This window comes from Otolemur garnettii, unplaced genomic scaffold, assembly GCF_000181295.1.
Source record: "Otolemur garnettii isolate 467f Iridium unplaced genomic scaffold, OtoGar3 scaffold00093, whole genome shotgun sequence".
Taxonomy (NCBI): Eukaryota; Metazoa; Chordata; class Mammalia; order Primates; family Galagidae; genus Otolemur; species Otolemur garnettii.
Genome location: NW_003852488.1, coordinates 5,704,666 through 5,726,968, shown reverse-complemented (window position 1 = coordinate 5,726,968; position 22,303 = coordinate 5,704,666). Strand labels below are relative to the sequence as shown.

Genomic DNA, 22,303 nt, shown 5'->3' with positions numbered 1-22,303 from the left:
AAAAAAAAAAAAAGTGAGACTCTGTCTCTAAAAGTAAATGAATAAATAAATAAATAAAAGAAATTATTCCTCTTTCTCTCCATCAGCCAAAGTTTTTTTTTTATGTTTATTTTTTGTTTCATATTCATTGAGGGTACAAAGAATTAGGTTACACTGATTGAATTTGTTAAAGTCCCTCTTATAGTTGTGTCCCTCCCCCAACAGGTATGCTATACACCATGACCCCCCCATCCCCCACCTTTCTCCCCTCTCCCCACTTGTTCATTCCCCTATCCCCCTCATTAGCTCATCTACTGCCTTCATATTAGAACAGAGTACATTGGACTCTTGCTTCTCCATTCTTGTGATGCTTTACTAAGAAGTGTTCCACCTCTATTCAGTTAATACAAAAGATATAAAGTCTCCATCTTTGTTAGTGGCTGAATAGTATTCCACGGTATACATGTACCATAGATTGTTAATCTATTCCTAAGTTGGTGGGCATTTAGGCCATCAGCCAAAGTTTTAAAACTAATAAAACAACAACAAAAAATAAAAATCTAAATAATAAAACTGATAACTTCTAGCCACCATGAACTAATGTTGCTTCAGTTAATTGATAATTACAGACCAAAGCAAAGAAACTTGGCCTTATTGAAAGTTAATGTATGATTTCCATTATCTTAATACTAAAACCAGTCAATGGGTCTTCAACCTACCCAACCAACGAGTATTATGAAGCCTCCCAAGGGATGAGCCCAGGCTCTAGGTTAAGACATTCTGCACCAATCTAAAATCTTCTTTAACAAGCCTAAAATAAACTATTAAATAAACTCTACCATAACTTACCTAATGTAAATGTATCTCAAAAACAAACCTTTAAGTCAGCGGTTCTCAACCTGTGGGTCGTGACCCACAGGAACTGTATTAAAGGGCTGTGGCATTAGGAAGGTTGAGAATAAATGCTTTAAGTCTTTAACAACCACATGCAGCAGTTACAAAGCATAAATAATAACTTCCAAAAAGAACATGCATACAATTCACTAACTAAAACCTTGAGAGTTCAGGATACTTTGTGAATCAATAGGTAGTATAACTTCCTTAGTGAGCTTCACGTAAGCCATGAATATGATGGGTAATTCTTATCACTTTGCTTTGATGAGAAAGATTAAAGTTTGCATCCCTATGTCTTTGATTAAAAACTGGTTCCATCTAAGCTAAGAAGACCACAGTTTGCATTTATGACATTTATGACTACATCTTAGGGAGGAAAATACCTAATACCATAAAGGAGGACAGAATATAACCCTTCCTAATCAGATCAGCAAATCAACTCTCACATCTTACAAATAAAGAAGGGGCAGACAGAAAATCTGAATCATAGGAGAACTTGAAACTTAGACCCTTGAAACACTTTATAAGAGGGATTTACTATACTTTTACTAGTAAGAGGATAAATACACTTGGAGTGATTGAGTGACTGATGTAGAAAGCTTAATGATCATTTTTTTAAAACTAAAACATCATACATACATATGAGTACATGTATTCTGGATCATGAAATACTTGAAGTAACAAGATTTTCTATCACCAACGTCCTCATATTGCTCCTGGGAAATAGAATTAGCTCATTTCTTTTCATCCCACCAAAATCAGGGTGCCCCATTAAAAATCAGGCATCTTGAATTTCTACACTGACAATATTCAGTTATGTGACCATGTGCAAATTACAGAATCTCTCTGGGCAAAAAGTGCATTACTCTAACGCATAGAAGAGCCAAGAATTTGAGTCTCATTACTGCCCATGACTTCCCATACCAAGATCAAATAAGGTTCCATGTAACCCATATTTTCCTCCAGCAGTTTCCTTTAATAATCATGAATTTTAAAATTATTTTTAAATGATCACTGCAGATTACAAAAAGATTTGATATATTTAAATTTGTTCAAATCTTCTATAATATAACCTGCCCTTACTAAACCTCTGGCATGTATTAAGCAGGTTTCTCCAAAGTGGAAATAAGACTTAGATATTTGTTTTTAAAAATTATGATTTACAACAGAAAACAAGAAAGCCAGAGGATTTACAGGAAAATGCAGCAGAAATATCCAGAAATGCTGAGAGGTTGTCCTTGATGGTGAGACTATGGGTGAACATTCTTTCTGTTATATAGCTATACCTAATTTAAATAATAGCCTTATAAAACGTATAGGGTGTCTCTCACTCTAAATACTAACTAGGTTAAGTCACAAAAGTCATGACACCAGAGAAGCAGGAAAACACTGCAAAAGGGGCAAAGAGTTTATGAACAATCTAACAATCTAATTCTATAGCATGTAGCCCACCAAAAGGACAAGGAGACCCTTCTCATCTGAGAAACATTAAAAAAACCTACAATATTTTTTATGCAAAGAATGACATCATTTCTGTTCCCACACAACTGAAACGTGGTGTAAATAAGCCGTACTTTTATAGAACCTCAAATACTCTTGCAGCCGCCAACACCCTTGCAGTTTCCCCAGCCCACGTGTCTACTCTCCAGACTGAAGGGTCTGTATTCAATTGTCCCTCTTTGAGAACCTTACTCATAATCGCTACTCGCTGAGGAGTATGAACCCGAGTCGCTGGCCCGATCTTCAGAATCACAATCCTGATCTTCTTGTGAACAGGGTTCTCCAGCAAGCTCATCTGGGCTCGGACGTGAATCACACAAAGCCGGAGACGCCATGGTTTGGGATGCAGTTGCTAAAACTAAAGTGATTCAAATCCTGCAGCTGCGGCTCCCCAGGGCCGCCATCTTGCCTCTGCTAGGGACGCGACAGAGGCCACGTGACCACCAATCCTTAGCTGCAATTGGCGGCAGCTCAGGTTGCCAGGGAAACGGGGAAGCTTCCCAGAGAGTAGGAGGAGGACTGAAAGGGGCCAATGAGCTGCTGAGTTGAAACAATAGAAGTAGCTGAAAGTTCACCGCTTACGCTTCTCTCAACTTCATCTTAGAGCATAAAACAGGCGGAGACCCGCTGTTTTTTCCCATTTTCTTCTAGTGCTGGGTATCTTCCAGTTTGCACTTTGTCATGTGTTTATGCAGAACAGGTAGCTTTATTAACGCCTTAGAGGTGGGCAGCCAGAGTTTCCCTTTGAAGTCTAGGAAACTACTCCCTACCTTTCCTTCAGGCCTCATCCAGCAGAGAAAGAATGCTTTTAAGCAAGGCCATCTAAGGTTAAAGTAACTACGTTCCTTTGGCTTTCTATTGTTTTACAATTATAAACATTTTTACAAGCAGGTATTGTAGAGTGCTTCAAAATGGGTAGCAATAGCACTGAAATTGGAAGTGTAAACAGTAAAATTTATCATTTATGAATACCTACATCAAGTAGTTTTTAGAAGTACAAAATAATAGCATTGAGTCAGCTTTTGTTCCAATTATCTGCTTTACTCAGAGGTAATGCTAAGGATCCCCATACTATAAAGTAAATATTTCCTGTATATTAAAATAAAGAAACTGAGGTTTAGAAAAGTTATGCATCTTGTAATTTGGTTATATAGCCAGCAGGCAAGAAAGCCAACCAAGAAATGAACATAAATCATTAACCTTTACATTTTCTTCATCAGGACTCAATAATTCTACTATTAGAGATCTAGTCTAACGGATGCAAACATAAAATTTGTAAAAGTGAAAAGCTGAAAGTAATCTAAAAATTCCAACAATGGGGAAAAGTTAAATACATATTCACAAATCAGATATGATAAATATGATAATTTTCATTTAAAGATATTTCAATAGATTTAGGGGTACAAGTAGTTTTGGGGTACATGAGTGAATAGTGGCTATGTGTGGGTTTTTAGTGTACCTGTCACCCAAATAGTGTACATTGTACTCCATGGGTAATTTTTCTTCTTTCAGTCCTCTACCACCTTCCCTCCTCTGAGTATCCAGTGTCCACTGTACCATTCTGTATGCCCCTGTGTACCTGTAGCTTAGTTCCCACATATTATATTATAATTTCAAGTAGAAGTGATTGCAAAGAGTAATGCATGGAGGAAATGTTCATGTACACTAAGTAAAGGAAGAATATAATGTTATTTCAATTCAATGTCTAGGTGCTAGGGATTCAACTTAAACTAGATGGACAGATGGAGGAAATTGAAAGGCAAATGGATAATTATAACATACAGTGATAAGTAAGGGGTTCTGAGGGACTACTCAGAGAAAGCCAGACTAGTATAAGTGGGGACACAGCAAATTCTTAGAGGAAGCCTTACTTTGTCTTGCTTTATGGGGTGGTTCCAACAGAGAAGAGTAGGAAATGAGTTTCACATGGTTCATAGTGGTGCATGGAGAACGCAAAAGAATCTGGACAGTTGTAGTTGTAGGGGTAGGAAAACTTCACCTTCCTTCTCTTAGGGTCCTAGCTGAGTTGGAGAATTAAACTAAAATAAAATCGGTTAACAGGAGAAAAATATAATATAAGTTTTATATTATGGCAAGGGAGTTCTCATAGAGAAATGACCCAAAGAATCAGAGTTAGTTACTACTACACTGGATTGGACAAAAAATAGTGATGAAGAAGCAACTAAATTATGTGAGGAGACTTAAAAGATAAGTTATTTTAACATGATCTATACAGAATTCTCTTCTACTTCTCATCCTTGAGTGTAGGAATGTTGCATCTTTTGAGTATTAGCAGAGTGTCTTTCAAATGGGAATTTCTTCTTCTGCTTTAAGAAATAGCATGAAGGTCAAAGTGATCTTTTTGCACTTGCTGTTTTTCAAGTGTGTTTAACTTACTCGATATGCCAGGATAGTATATTTTAAACCTCTTATACTCACACAAGTCAAACGATATTTACATTATTAAGCTATAATTTAGTCTCCTCTGTTACATTAAATTTTATACATTTGAATTTCTTAGGTTTTAGCTGTACTCATTTCTAAATGTACTTTTTTTTATTAAATCATAGCTGTGTACATTAATGCTGTTAAGGGGTACAGCGTGCTGGTTTTATATACAATTTGAAATATTTTCATCTAACTGGTTAACATGGCATTTTCTTAGTTATTGTGTTAAGACATTTATATTCTACATTCTAAATGTACATTTTTGTAGTTTTATAGCAGTTATTGACTTTTACTTTCTCTTTTTTATATTAATTCATAAAATTGTATCTTATACAAGAGCTATAAAACACAGTTTATACTTCGTTTATTAAAAATTATAATAGGGACTGGGCATGGTGGCTAATGCCTATAATCCCAGCACTTTGGGAGGCTGAAGCAGGAGGACCTCTTGAGCCTAGAAGTTAAGAGACCAGCCTGGTAACACAGGGAGACACCCTCTCCACAAAAAATAAAATCAGTCAGCAGCATGGTGGTGCATACTTATAGTTCCAGCTATTTGGTAAGCTGAGGCAGGAGGATCGCTTGACTCCAAGAGTTGGAGGTTGCACTGAGCTATGTCTCTAACAACCAATATATATATATATGAACTACGTATAATCAAGAAGCTTCAATCATTCCCAGAAATCCACGAGAGTTTTTTCCTTAAAGCCCATAGTACTCAAATTGGAAAATGGGAGACTAGTCTGTAAACAGATAATGAGCACAGGGAGGTCCCTGAGTGGCAAGAGGGAATAGTACCCAAGGCACAGATGGTACGATGTGACCTCCCAGGACAACTCTCCCCTTAAAGCTAGAGGAAAGGGCCACAGGAGGGTGCTGAGGTGGATGCTGAGTTGCCAGTTTCAGCAGGAAGCTGAGGCAGTATCCATGTGATGGTGTTTATTGTCGCTGGCCCTTGCCAGCTGAAAGTGATGGAGGAAGTAATGAGGTCAGTAGTTTGAAGAGGCTGGAGCCAGGAAGGAAGGCAAACAGATATTTCCATCAGCACTGAGATCCAATAAAAATGTGTTATTTTTAAAATCAGAGAAAATTATTTTTAAAAGTTGGTGTCATTTTAATAGTTATTTTATGTTTCATGGTAAAACATATGTACTTACTCTCACCACAATCTGAAACATTAAAAAGTACTTAAGATACCATTCCAAAAATAAAAAATGCTTTAGGCACCTCTTTAATAAATTAGCCTTTCCTCATTTTAAAGCAGCTTACTGAAAGTAAAAAAAAAAAAGAAAAGAAAAGAAAAGAAAAAGACATTTTAAATTGTAGTAAAACATTACATTTTCTTTCCACAATTTTTTCTTCCATTTTTTTCTAGAAGCATCTAATAATTTCCTACCCTGCTTCATACACCTTCAATGACACTTTCTTAAATGGGGAATAAAGTCCAAACTGTATAATTTCTTTTTAAAGGTTTTTTCCAATTCTACAAATAACTGAGCATGAATTAGGAGTTAGATGATTTTCTGCTATATTTTAATTAAATTAATCAAGTTGACCAACTTGTCTGATCAAAAGAACCGTGTAAGATTAGAATCTCCAGAGAAGGTCCTTGAAAATCTATTTTAAGCAATGTTCCCATTAACTGGGCCAACTTGGGGAACTGCGCTAAGACCCTTTGCCATTTCCCGCATAGGCTGGCACCCACTCGCACCTCCTGATTTTGAGCCTAGCAGACAGACTTCTCCAGAATTCCTGCTCCAGAATCAATAATCTGTATAACCTTGCACAAATCAACCTTTCCAAGCTTCACTTCCCTTATCTGTGAATTCAGATAGTGGTGCTTCACAGGAATATTTGCAATCCAATGACTTACTGCACATGAAATAGCACATAGAGTGTCAATAAAACTTAACTATTTTGTATAATTTACTCAAACAGTTCTCTTACTGTGGAATGATATTTATCCAAAATTCACTTGTTGAAATATTTCATCTTCTTTCAAGACCCAATTCAAATAGCACCTTTTCCAAAAAGCCTTCCCATATACCTCTCTTACTTCAGTAAGAATTCCTTTTACTACCTTCTCTTCCTAATATATTCCATGAAGTTCTGTTATAATCATTATCAGTCTGTCTTATATGTAAATTATTTAGGAATACATCTATCTTTGCCACCAAATTACAGTCTCCTAAAGGACATGACTGGATTTTTTTCTCCTTCTTTCACCTTTCACAAGGTTAAACTGGAGCAAAAACATGCCACATGAAGGTATATCTTCTAAGAAATGTTCCTTCCACTAGATATGTCCCTGGGTTATGTCAGCTTCCCTGTGTTAGTTTAATGAACAAAAAACAACAAAAAAAAGTTACCACCTTGCTGGACCTTTCACAAAAGAAGAAATAAATAGCAATCATTTTTATTGTTATTTTAATTTTCAGGTTGTGGTATCAGCTAGTCATAGTTCTAACTTTACATATTATATTTCTACTAACCTTACTAATATTTAATAATTGTAGATATATTGGAAGAGATGAAGAAAGGAAAATAATAAGATGCCATTTTCAAGGCCTGTATAATAATACTCATTGCTTCACAATTAGCAATTGCAAGAAGACTTGAAAGATTTAGCCTGGGGTATATTTTCATTTTCTATTAATACTTTCCACTACACAAATGGCTAGCCATCTTCTGAGGCCCAACTATGTTTGGTCATAAGGTGTTTATTTCCACAGATTACCATCTCAGTTAGGCAAACAATACAATTCTGATATAAAGTACACCAGATAAGAACATAATTAAACATTTAGTATCTTTAGTAGGTTCAGGAGTTCTTTTCCCTACTAGTAGTAGAAACTAGTAATGAGAAGTAATGAAAATACTGCCCCAGGAGGTGATCTTTATTAAAAAATTTTAAACTGGAAGGTAAAAATTCATGTAGTGGAGTTTTGTTAGAAACTAATTAATATTGCCTTAAATAGTTAATATGAAAATGCTACTTTATAAACTATGCTTTAATAATAAAAACCACAATTATTTTTATAATAAAATCATGATTGGATAACTTGGTACACTAGCAAAATAGCATTTAAAAGTGAGACTTCATAATGTGGAATTTTTCAAATTTAAGATGGAGTCATAATTATAAAAATAATATTTTAGCAATCCTAAATTTATAGAATTGCATTGTAGTCCAAAATTCTAATTTTCCTATATAAAAATTAAATAGCTAAAGTAGATGGCATAAAGCTCAAGCCCCAAACCCTACTCATTTACTCCTACTTATCTTCATTTATAAATTATTACAAGTGTGGACTGTACTACCACCATAGGTCAGTAGTTGCAAACCAGAAAGAAAAAAAGCTCCCTTAAATCAGGAATACAACATCCCCAGAAATTGCTGATTGCTGATAATGTGCTAATGAAGAGGAACTAGAAACAAAAAGCAGACACAAGAACTTAAAAAAAAAAAAAACCCAAAACATATATTATAAATAAGTGCCAAATGCCCTAAGCAACAACAAAAAAACACAGTATTGTCAAGCTATATTATAATTTGGAGTAAACTGTGAAGATACTTCATAATTCATAAATGCCATTGAATCCCAGAGGATTCAAGTTCTCATCCTGATTGTGGCACTTACAACCAAGTGAATGTGGACAAAGTCAGCTTCCTCATCTACAAGAAGCAATAATGATCTCTCATTACTATGCTGGGTTGCTGAAAATCAAATGAGATAACCCTTGAAACCCAATGCCTTATACCCTAAGAAATAGAACAGTGTATGTTTTATACTATATTTTTAAAAGCTATTGATTTGAGTTTTTATTTTTCGAGTTTAAAAAATATTTTATACTTTTTAATAACAAAAATATTACTTAATTGGATAGACTTTTATACCCTTGAGAATCCTGGATATTTGAGGTATTGAATATGCATATTTTCACTATTGGCAAGAATACGAAATTTGGGTCATCAAACTTTTCCAAGGCTTGTCTCTAGTCTCGACTAGCACTATTTGTTAGCCATTAGGCCTGGCAAAGTCACTTAAATGAATCATTTTATAGCAGTTAGGAATAGCTATCATTTTGTGTTTTGTTTTAGTTTTATTAGGACCATTGTTAACAAAATATCTATTATATTTGACAAAATTTTAGAATCATAAAGCACTTCTGTATCATCAGAAATTCGTACCACTCCCCTGGGAAGTGTATGTTACCCCTTATATGTATTACAGAACAAATAGGGGAAAATATAGACAAGGTAAGTCTTAACAAAGTCACACAATTAGTATGCAACAGAAATAGGAGTCCAAGGTAACGGTTAATTTGCAATAGCCTCGTGCTTTTTAAAAAGTCTTTACAAATTAATAATGAGTATTACTATGATTCTTTGATTTCCATTTATAATCAAGATATGTTAACTTACTTAAGTAAAAGTCACTGAGAAATGCAATCTGAAGTTTTTCTCTGACTCAGACAACCTATGTCTAACTTTTTGCAAAAAGAAGACTAGCTGAATATTTTTTGCTGAGCTATTGTTATTTTAGTATTGACATTTTGAAGTTGACACCTCATGCAGAGAAAAGTTTACAACTTTTTCAAGTTTGATTTGGCTGAAGTATCTTTTTCAAAAGCACAGCAATTTAATGCTTTACATTTTGAAAACCATATTTGCAATGGAAAATATAAGAAGTAATTAAAAAAAAAACACTCAGAAGACTTACCCTTTACAGTAAGATGTGAAAATAAAATAGAATGGTCTGTTTTCTCTTGTCTATGAATTTTCGATGGCCCCAAGGCCATGGTTCTCTTTAACGCAATTGCCAATATTTTGTGGATAATTTACAAGGCATGTTTTAAAGGAAAAACAAAAATTTTATACAACTGATATTTTAAAAATAGGCCATGTACTGGTATAGTTCATGACAACTATGATAAGTAGGTAAGTGTGATTTAAAGGCTATCTATTCTAATTTCTATTACATTATATCTAAATAAATCTTTAATATGTTGTACAAGCAAAACCATTTGATTAAATATGAACTTGTGTGAAATATGCATATAGCTTCATTAAATGAAGGAGAAAACTTCACAAATGTCTCAAGCTTTTTAAATAAACGTGTTTGAAAACATTAAATAATAAATAGCCACTAATGAAAATAATGCCTTACAAAATCAAAAAGATTTTCATATTATGTTAGAAAGCACTGTTAGCCCATGATACTGACAAACACATTTATAGTTTCGGATTCCATTGGTTCCTCTAGCATATGGGAGCAATTCAGATAAAGTAGCTTTTCATTCTAACACTGAGCAGGTTTATTTCAGAAATACTCCACTACTTCTGAAATAATTGTCTGAGTCTTGATTACTACAGTTTAAACTGCAGTCATCAGTTTTTGCCCTGGTTCATTCAGAAAGGTTTGTGCTTTGGATCTGAAACCCTGTTGTGTTAATCACTTTGGAATTTTTTGGCACTTGACATTTAAGACATGAAAAACATGAAGAAATTCTGTTGTAGCAGCATCTTAAACATTTAAAACTAACACCCTTCTCAGCTTTACCAAAACCATGCTGTGAATTAGTTTGTAGTTAATGATTCTTGGGCTTATTCCTGGACTGTAATTTTCTCAAATGCAGGGGGAATTGTCTTTGGGAATTTAGCAGAATACCCTTTTAACACTCATTCAGTAATATTTTATTTTATATGGCAGGGACTTTCTTGCGGGGAGAAGAGGAGAAAACCAACTGTAGGAAATTGCAGGTTTCAAAAGGCAGTTCTTAAGTCGAAGAAATTCGATTTCTCCTTTGCACAATGTCTTTCTTTTTTTAGTCACACCAAAAGAACAGGATTTCTACTCCCTCATATGGTTTTGCACAAAGACTTAAAAGGGTCACTGAAAACGTTTACAGATGAGAGAACTCATATAAACCTCCTCCTGACAGATATTTACTAAGTGCCACTTACTCTTTCTCACCACAATGTATTCAAAGGATACTTTTGATATATTTCTAAAAGAGTTTTTTCCCTATCGTGTCTTATGAAGGCCAGGCCTTACTAAAGTAGCATTAACTGCCTAGCATTTCATCCAACCCCTCGAAAAGTGAAAAAAGAATTTGCCATCCTTATGGATTCTTATTTTTCTCTGTTCTAAAAACTCTTCACTATGACCATGGGACTTCATATTTGCTAGTCTATTTTGGATAAAGGATAAGGATGGATAAAAAGGCACCAGCAATTAATGCACTTAACAGTTTGCGGAAAGTTGGGGTTCGCATCCTTCCTGGAGAAACTCCTAAATGTCTTTTGTGCAGCAGTTAATGTGTGGGCGCGAGCGCATGCGCGCGCGTGTGAGAGGCTAGGGGCAGAACTAGGTTTGTTAAAAAAGAAGCTCCTTCTAATTCCAGTCACAGCCGAAGTCCAAACAAAACTCTCAGCTTCCTGGGTAAAGTCGAGAGGTGTTTAAATGGCATCTTTGCTTAATTGTTCCTTCACTTCTTTATAAGATAGAGTGTTTTCTGAAAGACGTGGGGAACCCGGGCCCTCGCCGGGCCTGTCGGAGCGACGGGACCCGGTGGATCAGCAGCGGCCAGTTCTAGAAAGCGGTATGTCCCTCCTCCCGCGAGCGCCGCACTAAGAAGGATCCCAAATCAGACGCTTCCAGAAAGACTCGTGAAAAAACTAGTCGCCCCTCCCTCGCTAGAACCACCGGGAACGGAGGAGAGTCCCATCCCCTGGCCACGCACTGACCTGTGTAACAGGACGCGCTGCACAGAGTCCAGGTCCTCCAGGTTCCGGGGAGCAGGTTTGGGGATGCTGGACCTGCCCACCTGAAACATGCCCACTCGAGGCTCGCTGTCAGGACGCACAGCAGGCAACAGACCGAAGGCGAGGGGGCGCCGCGGTCTCACCCCGGCCACTCACGGCACCGCCTGTCTCCCGCACAGTTCTGGCCGCCTCCGGGAAACCGAGGGCTGAAGGAAAAGGCTGCCAGACTTGTGATGCCCAAAATCCTGGGGCTGAAGGCAGCGGCGTCTGCGACTGCTGCTCCCTCTTCCCGCTCCCTAACTCGCGTGGCTCTTGGAGTCCCACGGGCGGCGCGGCCACTCCTCAATTTGGGGAACCTGGAGCAGGTGGGCGCTCTTGTTGGCTGCCACCCCCACCAGGGCTCGCCAAGTCCGGGGTGCCTCCTTTTCCACCCTTGGGTTCCCAGGTCACTTCCACTGTCCGGATCACACAGCAGGTCGCTGCGCGGGGAGCGAGCAGGCAAACCGTCCAGAGCCTCGGAACCGGCCGCCTTAGTGCTGCGCTCTCTCGCCGCCTAGTGCGGGATTCAGTGCCTTACTCTCCCTTCCGGGACCGCTTCGCCGCAGCCTGCGACGGACACCGGTGTCCAGGCGCCGCCCCCAGTGAAGAAGCTACCACCTGCAGCGTAGAGGGCGGAAAACCAGGGAGGACTGAAGGAAGCTTGGAAAGGCCGCGGAGGCTCTGACAGCTCTGCTGGAGGATCGGAAAAAGAAGGGGAAAGAGATAGTTAGATGTTCGTGCTTGGTGGGAATTTAAATTCAGCCTAAAGAAACCATATACGTTCATCCATCCATGTAAACATTTACTGATCACTTGCTGTGTGCCAGGCTGAGTTCTAGTTTCCTTGGAAATACAAGAATGAATAAGAGGTATTCGCTGACTTTCTAGTGTGGATCCTTTGATCTCTTTGGCATCTGTTTGGTTTAAAATATACTTGACCTCAGGAGATTGTGTGTTCACTCCAGGGCAGTAACTATTTCAATGGACTATTCTATACACCTGGGGTGTCAAAGAAAATGGGTACACGTTTTAAGAGATGTTATCAATGTATTACTTTTTTTTTGAGACAGAATCTCAGTCTATTGCCCCAGGCTAGTGTGCCCTGGTGTCATAGCTCAAGCAACCTGCTTGTCTCAGCCTCTCTAGTAGCTGAGAATAAAGGCCTGCGCCCTGGAAGCCTGGCTAATTTTTCTGTTTTTTTTTTTTCTGATAGAGAAGTCTCACTCTTGCTCAGGCTAGTCTCCACCTCCTGAGCTGAGCCTATCTACCCGCTGGCCTCCTAAAATGCTAGGAATACAGGTGTGAGTCACCACGCCTGGCCTTTTTGCCTAATTTTAGATGTCCTTATCCTTCCTGACCATATTAGTAATGTCTTCCATAGTGATTTTCAGAACTTTTGTGTTGGAGGGACACCTTTCTTAACTAGTTCTAGGCCCTTAGAATATTGGTACTATTTTTTAAATCATATATTAACTGCTGTCCTGTAATAGATTCTAAAGGTGTTTGAGGTTGAATGAAGTATTATGTTTTTAAAAAATTTCATCTGGCCCTATCAAACAGGCATCCACATATATTGAATGGCAGTTTCCTGGATCATGCTTGTCTCTAAAGATGAAATCCTGGGTTAATTCAATATTGACTTAAATTGAAGTCTGAGGGAGCTATTTTCACTGGCTTGTTACAGGGTTCTGTACTTGACCGAGCTGTTCAATAATTTCCTAAATGATTTGAATGAAAACAGCGAAGTCATGTCTGCCAAAATTGCAGTGGATGCAAAGTTGGAAATGTGTTGGCTGTAACATTTCTATACTTTGGAAACCCTAACTTGAAAAAATTGTGTGTGTGCGTGCATGTGTGTATGTGTATATCTGTATATTGTACTTACTATAATTATAAAAGACTGAGGAAAAGAACAGATTTAACAGCTATTCAAGTGAAAAGGGTGCAGGCAAATTAGTGAACTACAATGTGAACAATAGTGTTAAAGTGGCTTCCATCATACGCTACACTGCTCAAGCATCATATATGTTTCTATTTTCTCCGTACCAGATTTCAACAAATATTATCAAACAGTTTGTGCTAGAGGAATAGATTAAGATCCATCAAACTCATAATATCTCCTTGGTTTCCTGCTTTTACTTTCTCTCATGGTCCATCACCATGTTCATTGACTCATAAAAGGTGATTAAAAAAAAAGAACCATTTCAGTGAGATTGTCTAAGAATTCCTGGCACATCTTTAAAAAATTTCTCTTCACCCCACTTCCATCTCTAAGTATACATGTGGCAAGCAGAGACCAAATAATATACACCACATTAAGGATTATAGCCTTCACCCTAACTAAGCACAATTGTACAAAGCCTTTGAAGAATCTTGAGTAGGGAACGAGATATTAGTTTGAAAAATTCACTCTGGTTATTCTTGGATGGCCAAGAATGAGTGTTAGTTTTTGGTGGTGCCTTTATGAATAGAATGAGTCTTGAAGAACAGCAATATTTAATGTTAGGATAGAGGAAAACATGGCTCCGAAGGAAAAAGAGAAGTGACCAGAGAAAGAAAGGACTTAAATCCTGGAAGCAAAGCGAACCTAGTGTTTCTGCTGGAAAGTCGAGGGGATTGAAGACTGAAATACATCCTTTGAATTTAGGCAGAGTGGTCATTAGTGAGCGTTGATTATATGGTGTAGGGATGTTGGAGAGATAAATTGAGACAGAAGAGTGAGTGGGAGAGAAAGAAACAGAGGCAGACAGCAGAGCGAGCTCTTTCCTGGTTTGCCTCAGAAGAGAATTAATTAGGAGCGGATGTGACAGTGAAGAAGTTATCTTCCTTTCTTCTCCCATCCCTCCCTCTCTTCCTTTATTATAGCATAAGAGACTTGTGCAAGATGTAAAAGATATGAGAATAATCCAGCTAAGAAAAAAAGGCTGAATATAAAAGAGAGCAAATGAGCTGCCTTATAGAGAAAAAGGGATGCTGCTCTCTGATATCAAGAGGGAGAGAAGTTAGGACAAAAATGAGGGTAGGTAAGTTAAACAGTAGAAAATTAGGTCTTCTAGTCAGGTGGCATTATGGATTGGTTTGTGTCCCCCAAAATATATGTGGAAGTCAAAACCCTGAATATGACCCTACTTGGAAATAGGGTCTTTACAGATGTAATCAAGTTGAGATCACACTGAATTAAGGTGGGCCCTAATCCAATGTAACTGGTGTCCTTATTGGAAGAAAAGAGACACACACAGGGGGAAGTTGGTGTGAAGATATAAAGAGAGAGCCTTAAGGTAGCAGAGGCAGAGAGGGAGTGCTACACTGATAAGCCAAGGAATGCCAAGGATTGTAGGGAGAAAGGTAGGGAGCACATTGTTCCCCAGAACCTCCAGAGAAAGCCTGACACTTCCAACCCCTAGGTTTTCTAGCCCTGCTAAGGGATGAATTTCAATTGTTTTAAGCCACTGAGTTTTTAGTAATTTGATATGGCAACCCTAGGAAACTAAGACAGCAGGCTTCTATTTCTTTTCTTTTCTTTTTTTAAATTTCAGATTAATATGAGGGTATAGACAATTAGGTTACATTTGTTAGGTAGAGTCCAAGTTGTGGTTGTACCCCTCACCCCGGAAGTGTGTCATATACCCTTACATTGTGCCTGTTAGCTGAGAACACACCAATCCCCCTCTCTCCTACGCTTCCTCCCACTTGAGTTCAATTGTGTCTTTCTCTCATGTGGGTGTGTATTTGGGCTTCTATTTCTTGTGGGAGATAAGATCATCTGCTAAACATGAGAGGACGGATAAAAGATGGAGGTTTGAGGACAATGCAGAAGGATCAAACTGTTGTGGTGCAATGAAAATGGAATTGACCAGAACAATGAATGTAAAGAGTTTGCCTGGCATGTTGAGGGTTATGATAGGCAGAATTCCTAAAGTGGCCCCATGAAAAGATTCTACCCTAATCCTTGAGATCTGAGAATGTCATGAGATATTACTCTCATGATTATGTTTATTATATGGCATAGGAAGAAAAGGCAAGATAGGGAGAATACCTGGGTAGGAAAGATCTAATCATGTGAACCCCCCAAAGCAGAGATCTTTCTCTTGCTACTGGCAAAGGAGGAAGTTAGAGAGGTGCTCTTGCAAAGAACTCTACACGACTGGTTTGGGGATGAAGGAACTGTGTGAGAAGGAGAGAGTGCACCCTGGCTATCAGCAAGGAAACAAGGACCTCCGTCCTTCAACCATAAGGAACTAAGTTCTATCAACAGCTTGGACGAACTTAGAAGAGGATTTTTCTCCATACCCTTCAGACAAAAAGCTTAGTCTTCCTGAAATCCTGATTTTCCTCTGTGAGATCATAAGCAGAGGATCTCACTGAGCTTCATTGGACTTCTGACCTCCAATACTATGAGCTAGTAAATGAGTAATGAGACTGCTAAGTTTGTGGCATTATTTTTTTAAATGTAGCAACGGAAAATGAATACAGTGTATTTTCAGGGACAGTAATAGAAAATGGTCCTTGGAATGATTTCCATCCAGTAGGCCCTGTGGGTGGGAGTTATCTCTAGCAGTGCTTGGCAGCTCTGATTCAGACATGGTTTCCAAGACACTACACTCTCCTGAATCAACCCTTTCATATTGTCTAGTTCCTTTTTCTTCTCCCAAACTTTAAAGGTTGGAGCTATCCCCTCAAGACACATCCTTATATATAATAGCTGACTTCAGATGTCTGAAAGATCAAGTAGAACAGAGATTGTTTTATTGAGTATACCTTCTGAATTAGAAGTTAGAAGTAGTACAAATAGACTTTATACAAAAGCAGGTTTATACTTGTACAGTGTAAGTTGGGTTTTTTGAGAAGCTGACTCTGAAATGGAGATTTCCATGTGAGAAGTTTATTGATCTCTATGAACTTGGAGGAGTGAAGGAAGGATTGGACAGAGGGAGCAGTTAAGTTGTAATGCAGGCTCAACAAAGGCCTCAGCTGATCCCAGATGAGATGTCCTTGCAACACAGTTCTGAATTGAGGCCACAGCATGTATTCAAACCATAAAAGAGGCAAAAACTTAGGCAAGGCGATTATCTTTAGCTGAGGGCAGTTATTGAAGAGGGATTCAGCTGGGAATCTCAGCTGTCAACATTCCCAGAAGGGTCGCAAGATGAATCCTTCTCTTCTAATAGTGGAGGTGGGAGGTATGGAAAATGATGTGGTGCTTCACAGTATCTAATATAGTATAAAAGAAGACTCACTAGTGTGACAGGGCTAGTGTCACTAGAGATAGTAGGACCCCTGCCAAGAATGTTGCAAAGTTCAACCCAGGAATCAACAGAAAAGTAAAGTGCAGTGTGAGTTCTTGGAGAATCTTTCTTTTCTTTTCTTTCTCTCTCTTTCTTTCTTTCTTTCTTTCTTTCTTTCTTTCTTTCTTTCTTTCTTTCTTTCTTTCTTTCTTTCTTTCTTTCTTTCTTTCGACAGATTCTCTGTCACCCTGGGTAGAGTGCTGTGGCATCACAGCTCACAGAAACCTTAAACTCTTGGGCTTAAATGATTCTCTTGCCTCAACCCTCAACCTCCTGAGTAGCTGAGACTACAGTTGCTCACTACAATGCCCAGCTAATTTTTCTATTTTTAGTAGAGATGCCGGTTTCACTCCTGAGATCAGGCAATTCACTCGCCTCAGCCTCCCAGAGTGCTGGGATTACAGGTGTGAGCCACCTGCCCAGCCCTTGGAAAATTTCTAGAAATTTTTTTATTCTCATATCAACACTGTCTCACCCTTGCAGTTTTAATGTAGTGACAATTTGGGTACAGTATAACTAATGAAGAACATGTAACATGGGATGAAGCATGGAGTGGAGGATTAATAATTGACTACTATTGACACACTGGTCATAATTGTGTTCTCCTACCCTCAGGACAAGACACACATACTGCAGGACAGTTCTGCAGGTGGCCTTGGACTTGCCTATGTTTTCTCATTTCTAGTTCTCGAGAATACCTGTAGAAGTGTGCTGGGAATGCAGCATCCTGAGATAAGGAGGTGGCTGGAAAAGTTCAGGCTCTGTTCTAGGCCCCCATAGAAACAGGATGTCCTTTAACACTTTAGCCAGTGATTCTTGTATCTACCAGGGTATAAAACCCAGGGAGGGTTGCTTTCTGGGGTCATATGGAGCTACAGTGGGGCACATGAAAATGAGAGTCCACCAGCATGGACAGCTTTCTTGAGCCTTGGATCAATCACTTGTCTTGAATCTGAAGCTTCTGTTGTCCCTTGCTGCTGTGTATAAATAATAAACCAACTTCATATAACTTGTGTTCTGCTTCACAGGTCTCCTACAAATAGTACAAGTACAGCTCAAGATGTCGTGGGATGAAGTGTAATTAGTGCACAATAAATCCGCTTTGCACGTGGGGATCTCTAGATTTTAAAAATTATAGAAATATCTTGATCTAGGATAGAATAAGTGCGAGGCTGAGAAGGAATAAAGAAGACAGACAGAGCTTCTGGGTACACATAGCCTATGTAATATACTTGGTAAAGAAATGTTTCATACCTGCTGTACTAAAAGAATGTTCATAACTGGTTTCTGATAAGACCGTTCTTTCTGCTAATGTTATACACCTATATTCTCTTCCAGATATTGAGGGGCATGAGGGCAAAGTTATAACAATTTAGCATTTCTAACTTTTTCCTCATGCATATAATTTATTTCATAAATATTTAGTGGTTATTCTTAACTGTATACTACTGTATTTTTCTTTAAAAATGCTTTGAAAGCCCCCCATCACTTGGTTCCTTTCTATCTTCCTAACCAAAGAAAGCATCTTCTTTGATCCTCAGCCTCTCACAGGGATAAGGATCACAGCAAGAACATCTGTATCTCCACCATCTGATATCTTACTGATATATCCATGCCGTTTCCTGGACCATTGAAACAGTATTCAGTGTTTTTATCCTAAACGTTCAATACATGTGTGGAGTGATAGATAAATAACATGGTAAGCATGTGAGCTTGGACAATTAAGTTCCCAAACTCATCCTAGAAAAAGTGCTACATACTTCATTGCTGAATATAACTATGGTCACCTTTAAAGTACTCCCCTTGTCCATGTGCTGATGAGTTCATGAACTTAATTGTCCAACCTCATATGAGGACAGCTCTGATGGCCATTCCAAGAAAAAGTGTTCCAACATTGCTCTGAAGGGTGAACTAGGTGCTGGTGTCTGCATAGACTCCTAAGGAGAGTACTTTGAAGGTGACCATAGTGACATTCAGCAATGAGGAGAGCAGCTCTTTTTCTAGGATCAGTTTGTAAACTTAACTGTCTGAACTTGTTTGCTGGGATACAAATCCTTTCTGTATATAAAACTTTAAATAGGTGTAAAAGGCTCTTTGTTTGCTCTGTTCTGTCTGGGGACTGGCATGTACCTCCCCGCTTTAGGAGCTGGGGTTTAGGGAGCCATTGGCAACACTTATAATTCTTGTGTTGGAAATTACAAACTCAGAATGCAGAAATGTATTTTGAACACTGTCTTGAAATCTGTGTTTTTGTGAGCTGCTGACAGTAATGCCGCTTCATAACAGACTGTACCACCCTTCACTCTACAGATTAAAGTGACATAAGCCGTAAGAACCTGCGTGGGAGGTGGGAATAGACAGAGAAGTGCTGAGTCTTTAAGTATCTTTTATTCTGTCACGGTCCAAATATAATTAATGACATAGTGAAGTGGTAAAAATGAGGATGATGTGTTCCCATAACTGAGAAGTAAGGAAATGAGAGGAAACCTAAAAAGAAATAAAGCAATGGCTACACAAAATGTTAGTATCCTTACCTGTAGTAGCTTAAATGGAACTTAAAACACTTAAGCAAATGCTTTCTATGAGGGAAAGGCAGCATAGCTTATTTAAGTTTATCACATCTGGCTCTTATATTAATTTGTTTGTAGACATTTGTTTGCAGACACTATAGACATAATTTGTTTATTAGTCGAAAGCCTTTCGTGAAATTTCCCATCAGTGTTACTATGAAAAAAAGAAGATTGGGGGTAGACAATTTAAAAGGTATAGAAAGTCTTAGAGACATGAACCAAAAAATCTTTGGGGAAGAGAATTGTGATCAGTAGGTGCCTCCAAAAGCAAAGGGAGAGCTGAATGGGCTTAACGATTTATAAAAAATGATAAAAACCAGGTGTAGGCAGTGACTTATTTGAAGATATCCCTTGTCACTAAGCTAATTTGGAAATTCTAATGACTGTGAAATCAACTGATAACCATATACATAGAGAAAAAAGACATATTAATTTCAGGGGTGGAAAGTGCGTGAGGAACTAATTCAAATTAGATTTACCTATGTGTATCAGTTACAAACCAGGCCAAGAATCTGAGAGTCAATTGAGATATAATCTCAATGTGTATAGTCTAGAAAGTTAAGATTTTAAACAAAATATTGATCCTGGATTCAAAACAAAGGGATTATCTACCCTAGGTCAAAGAGTTATGTTGCTCTTATAGCAGAATTCCTCACACAGGTTTGCTTAACATACTCCATAATAAAATTATAAGAAATCAGAAAGTGCTTCCAAAGAAGTAATTTAAAAGATCTTAAAGATAGGTGAGCTCAAAGTTTGTAAGAGATAAGGGACAGTCTGGAAAGATGCTTAGGAGATGTGATTTATTAATTTTTTATTGGCTTTTTACTTGAAAAATTGCAAACCTACAGAGAAGTTGAAAGAACAGTATAATGAACACCCATGTACTGTTCCAACTTCACCTATAATTTATCAATTGGCATTTTTCTACAATCGTACTTTCTGTTTTTCCAAATTATTTGAAGGTAATTTGTAGATATCACATTGCTTTGTTCCTGATATTTAGCATGTCTTTCCAAAGAAGGAGGACATTTTCTTACATAACCACAACACCATTATCACATTATTACTAATGCATTAGTGCTACCTAATAAATGGTCCATCTTCTCAAATTTCTAAATTTTTCAATAATATTTTAGTCATTTTTCTAAAAAGCAAGAAACCAATCAGAAATTATTTGTGCATTGAGTTGTCATGTCTCTAATCATCTTAAACATGAAAATACTAACAACCTTTTTTCCTTTTTTTTTTTTTTTTTGGTCTCGTCATGACATTTATGAAGAGTCTGGCCAGTTGTTACATAGAATGGTAGACACTTGGATTTGTCTATTATCTTGTACTCTCCTCGTGACTGATTTCAGGTTAAATATTTTTTGATATGAATGCCGCATAGTGTGTCCCACCAGGAGGTATCCAGTGTCAATTTGCCTTATCACTGGTGATGTTAAACTTAATAATCACTTGGTTAAGGTGAAACCTGCCAGCTTTCTCTGCTACAAAAGTAACTTTTCCCATTTGTAATCACCAAACAATATTTGGAGTGATACTTTGAGGCTGTGCTGTGTTCAACAAGTTTTTAACCAAGAGTTTTAGTGTCCGTTGATGATTCATCCCTATTTTCTCATTCTTTCATTGTTTTACACTTACTAGCTGAGCATTCTTCTGTAAGGATAGGCTCCCTCTACCTTTTTAAAGGATCACCATGGCCTTGTGGATTTTTAAAATATTTAGTGTACACATTAAATATATATTTAATCTATTCCATATATATATATTTTGAGACAGAGTCTGTCACCCTGGGTAGAGTGCCATGGCTTTATCATAGCTCACAGCAACTACAAACTCTTGAGTTCAAGCATTCCTCTTGCCTCAGCTTTCCCAGTACCTGGGGTTACAGGTGCATGTCACCATCTCTGGCTAGTTTTTCTATTTTTAGTACAGACAAGGTCTCTCTGTTGCTCATGCTGGTCTTGAACTTTTGAGCTCAAGCAATCCACCTACCTTGGCCTCCTACAGTGCTAGGATTACAGCTGTGAGCCACCATGCCCAAACCTATTCCATAATTATTCTTTCTGATGCTCAAATTGTCCTGACTTCCATCTCCCTTTGAAAATCTCCATCAATTTTTCAGGATTTTCTTTCTGACCCAAGATATTTTAAATTCATATTGAACTTTTCCTATCCCAAATTTATAACCAACCATTTATCAAAGGAGTCCATTTAAAAATTATTTATTTAAAAGTGAAGAATAGTATTCAGACATTAAGATCTGATTCTCTCTGAATTTCTCATGTATCTGAACATGGTGTGAATGGGGCAGTAATGGCTTTTTGTTCTGGGCTCTTTTTTCAAGGATGCTTGTATAGTGAATAGCCTTGGATGATAAGAGATGATGTTTTTCTCTAGAGAAAGGGCAGGTTTGTTTACTGTCCAGTATAATAAAGGTAATGTCTCTGTTTGGGGGCAAATGTCAGATAGCTTTCTTTTTGTACAAGGTTCAGCTAAGTTCAGGGGTTTTTGCCTGTAATAAGATCCATTGTGTGTGCAGATGTCACCTGGCCCTTTTCACATCGCCCTGTGGAAATTGAGGTTGTGGAACTGGAGCAAATGCTGATACTCTGGCAACTCTATTTCCATGAGTAATAAATTCCTTTGTTGCCGACCTAGGAGTTTCTTGCAATCTGCCAGCATTCATGAAAGAAACTGTGACAGGCTAGCTTGTTAGGTTGCAAGTAGGATAATATTGCAGACTCTGTACAGTTCTTGACTTTGGAGAATAGGTGTGTTCACTGCCACTGATGTGTCATTGCTTTTATTCA

At 37.9% G+C, this 22,303-nt stretch overlaps 1 protein-coding gene across 1 annotated transcript in view; it reads right to left on the bottom strand.

Moving 5' to 3' along the window:
- INTU (inturned planar cell polarity protein) overlaps positions 1-2,811 on the bottom strand; it is an 89,194-nt gene extending 86,383 nt beyond the window's left edge. The window contains exon 1 of the mRNA XM_003795530.1: positions 2,566-2,811. Within this exon, the coding sequence (XP_003795578.1) occupies positions 2,566-2,708 (143 nt within the window). The 5' untranslated portion in view covers positions 2,709-2,811. The remainder of the gene's footprint in view (positions 1-2,565) is intronic.
- Positions 2,812-22,303: the final 19,492 nt, after the last annotated feature.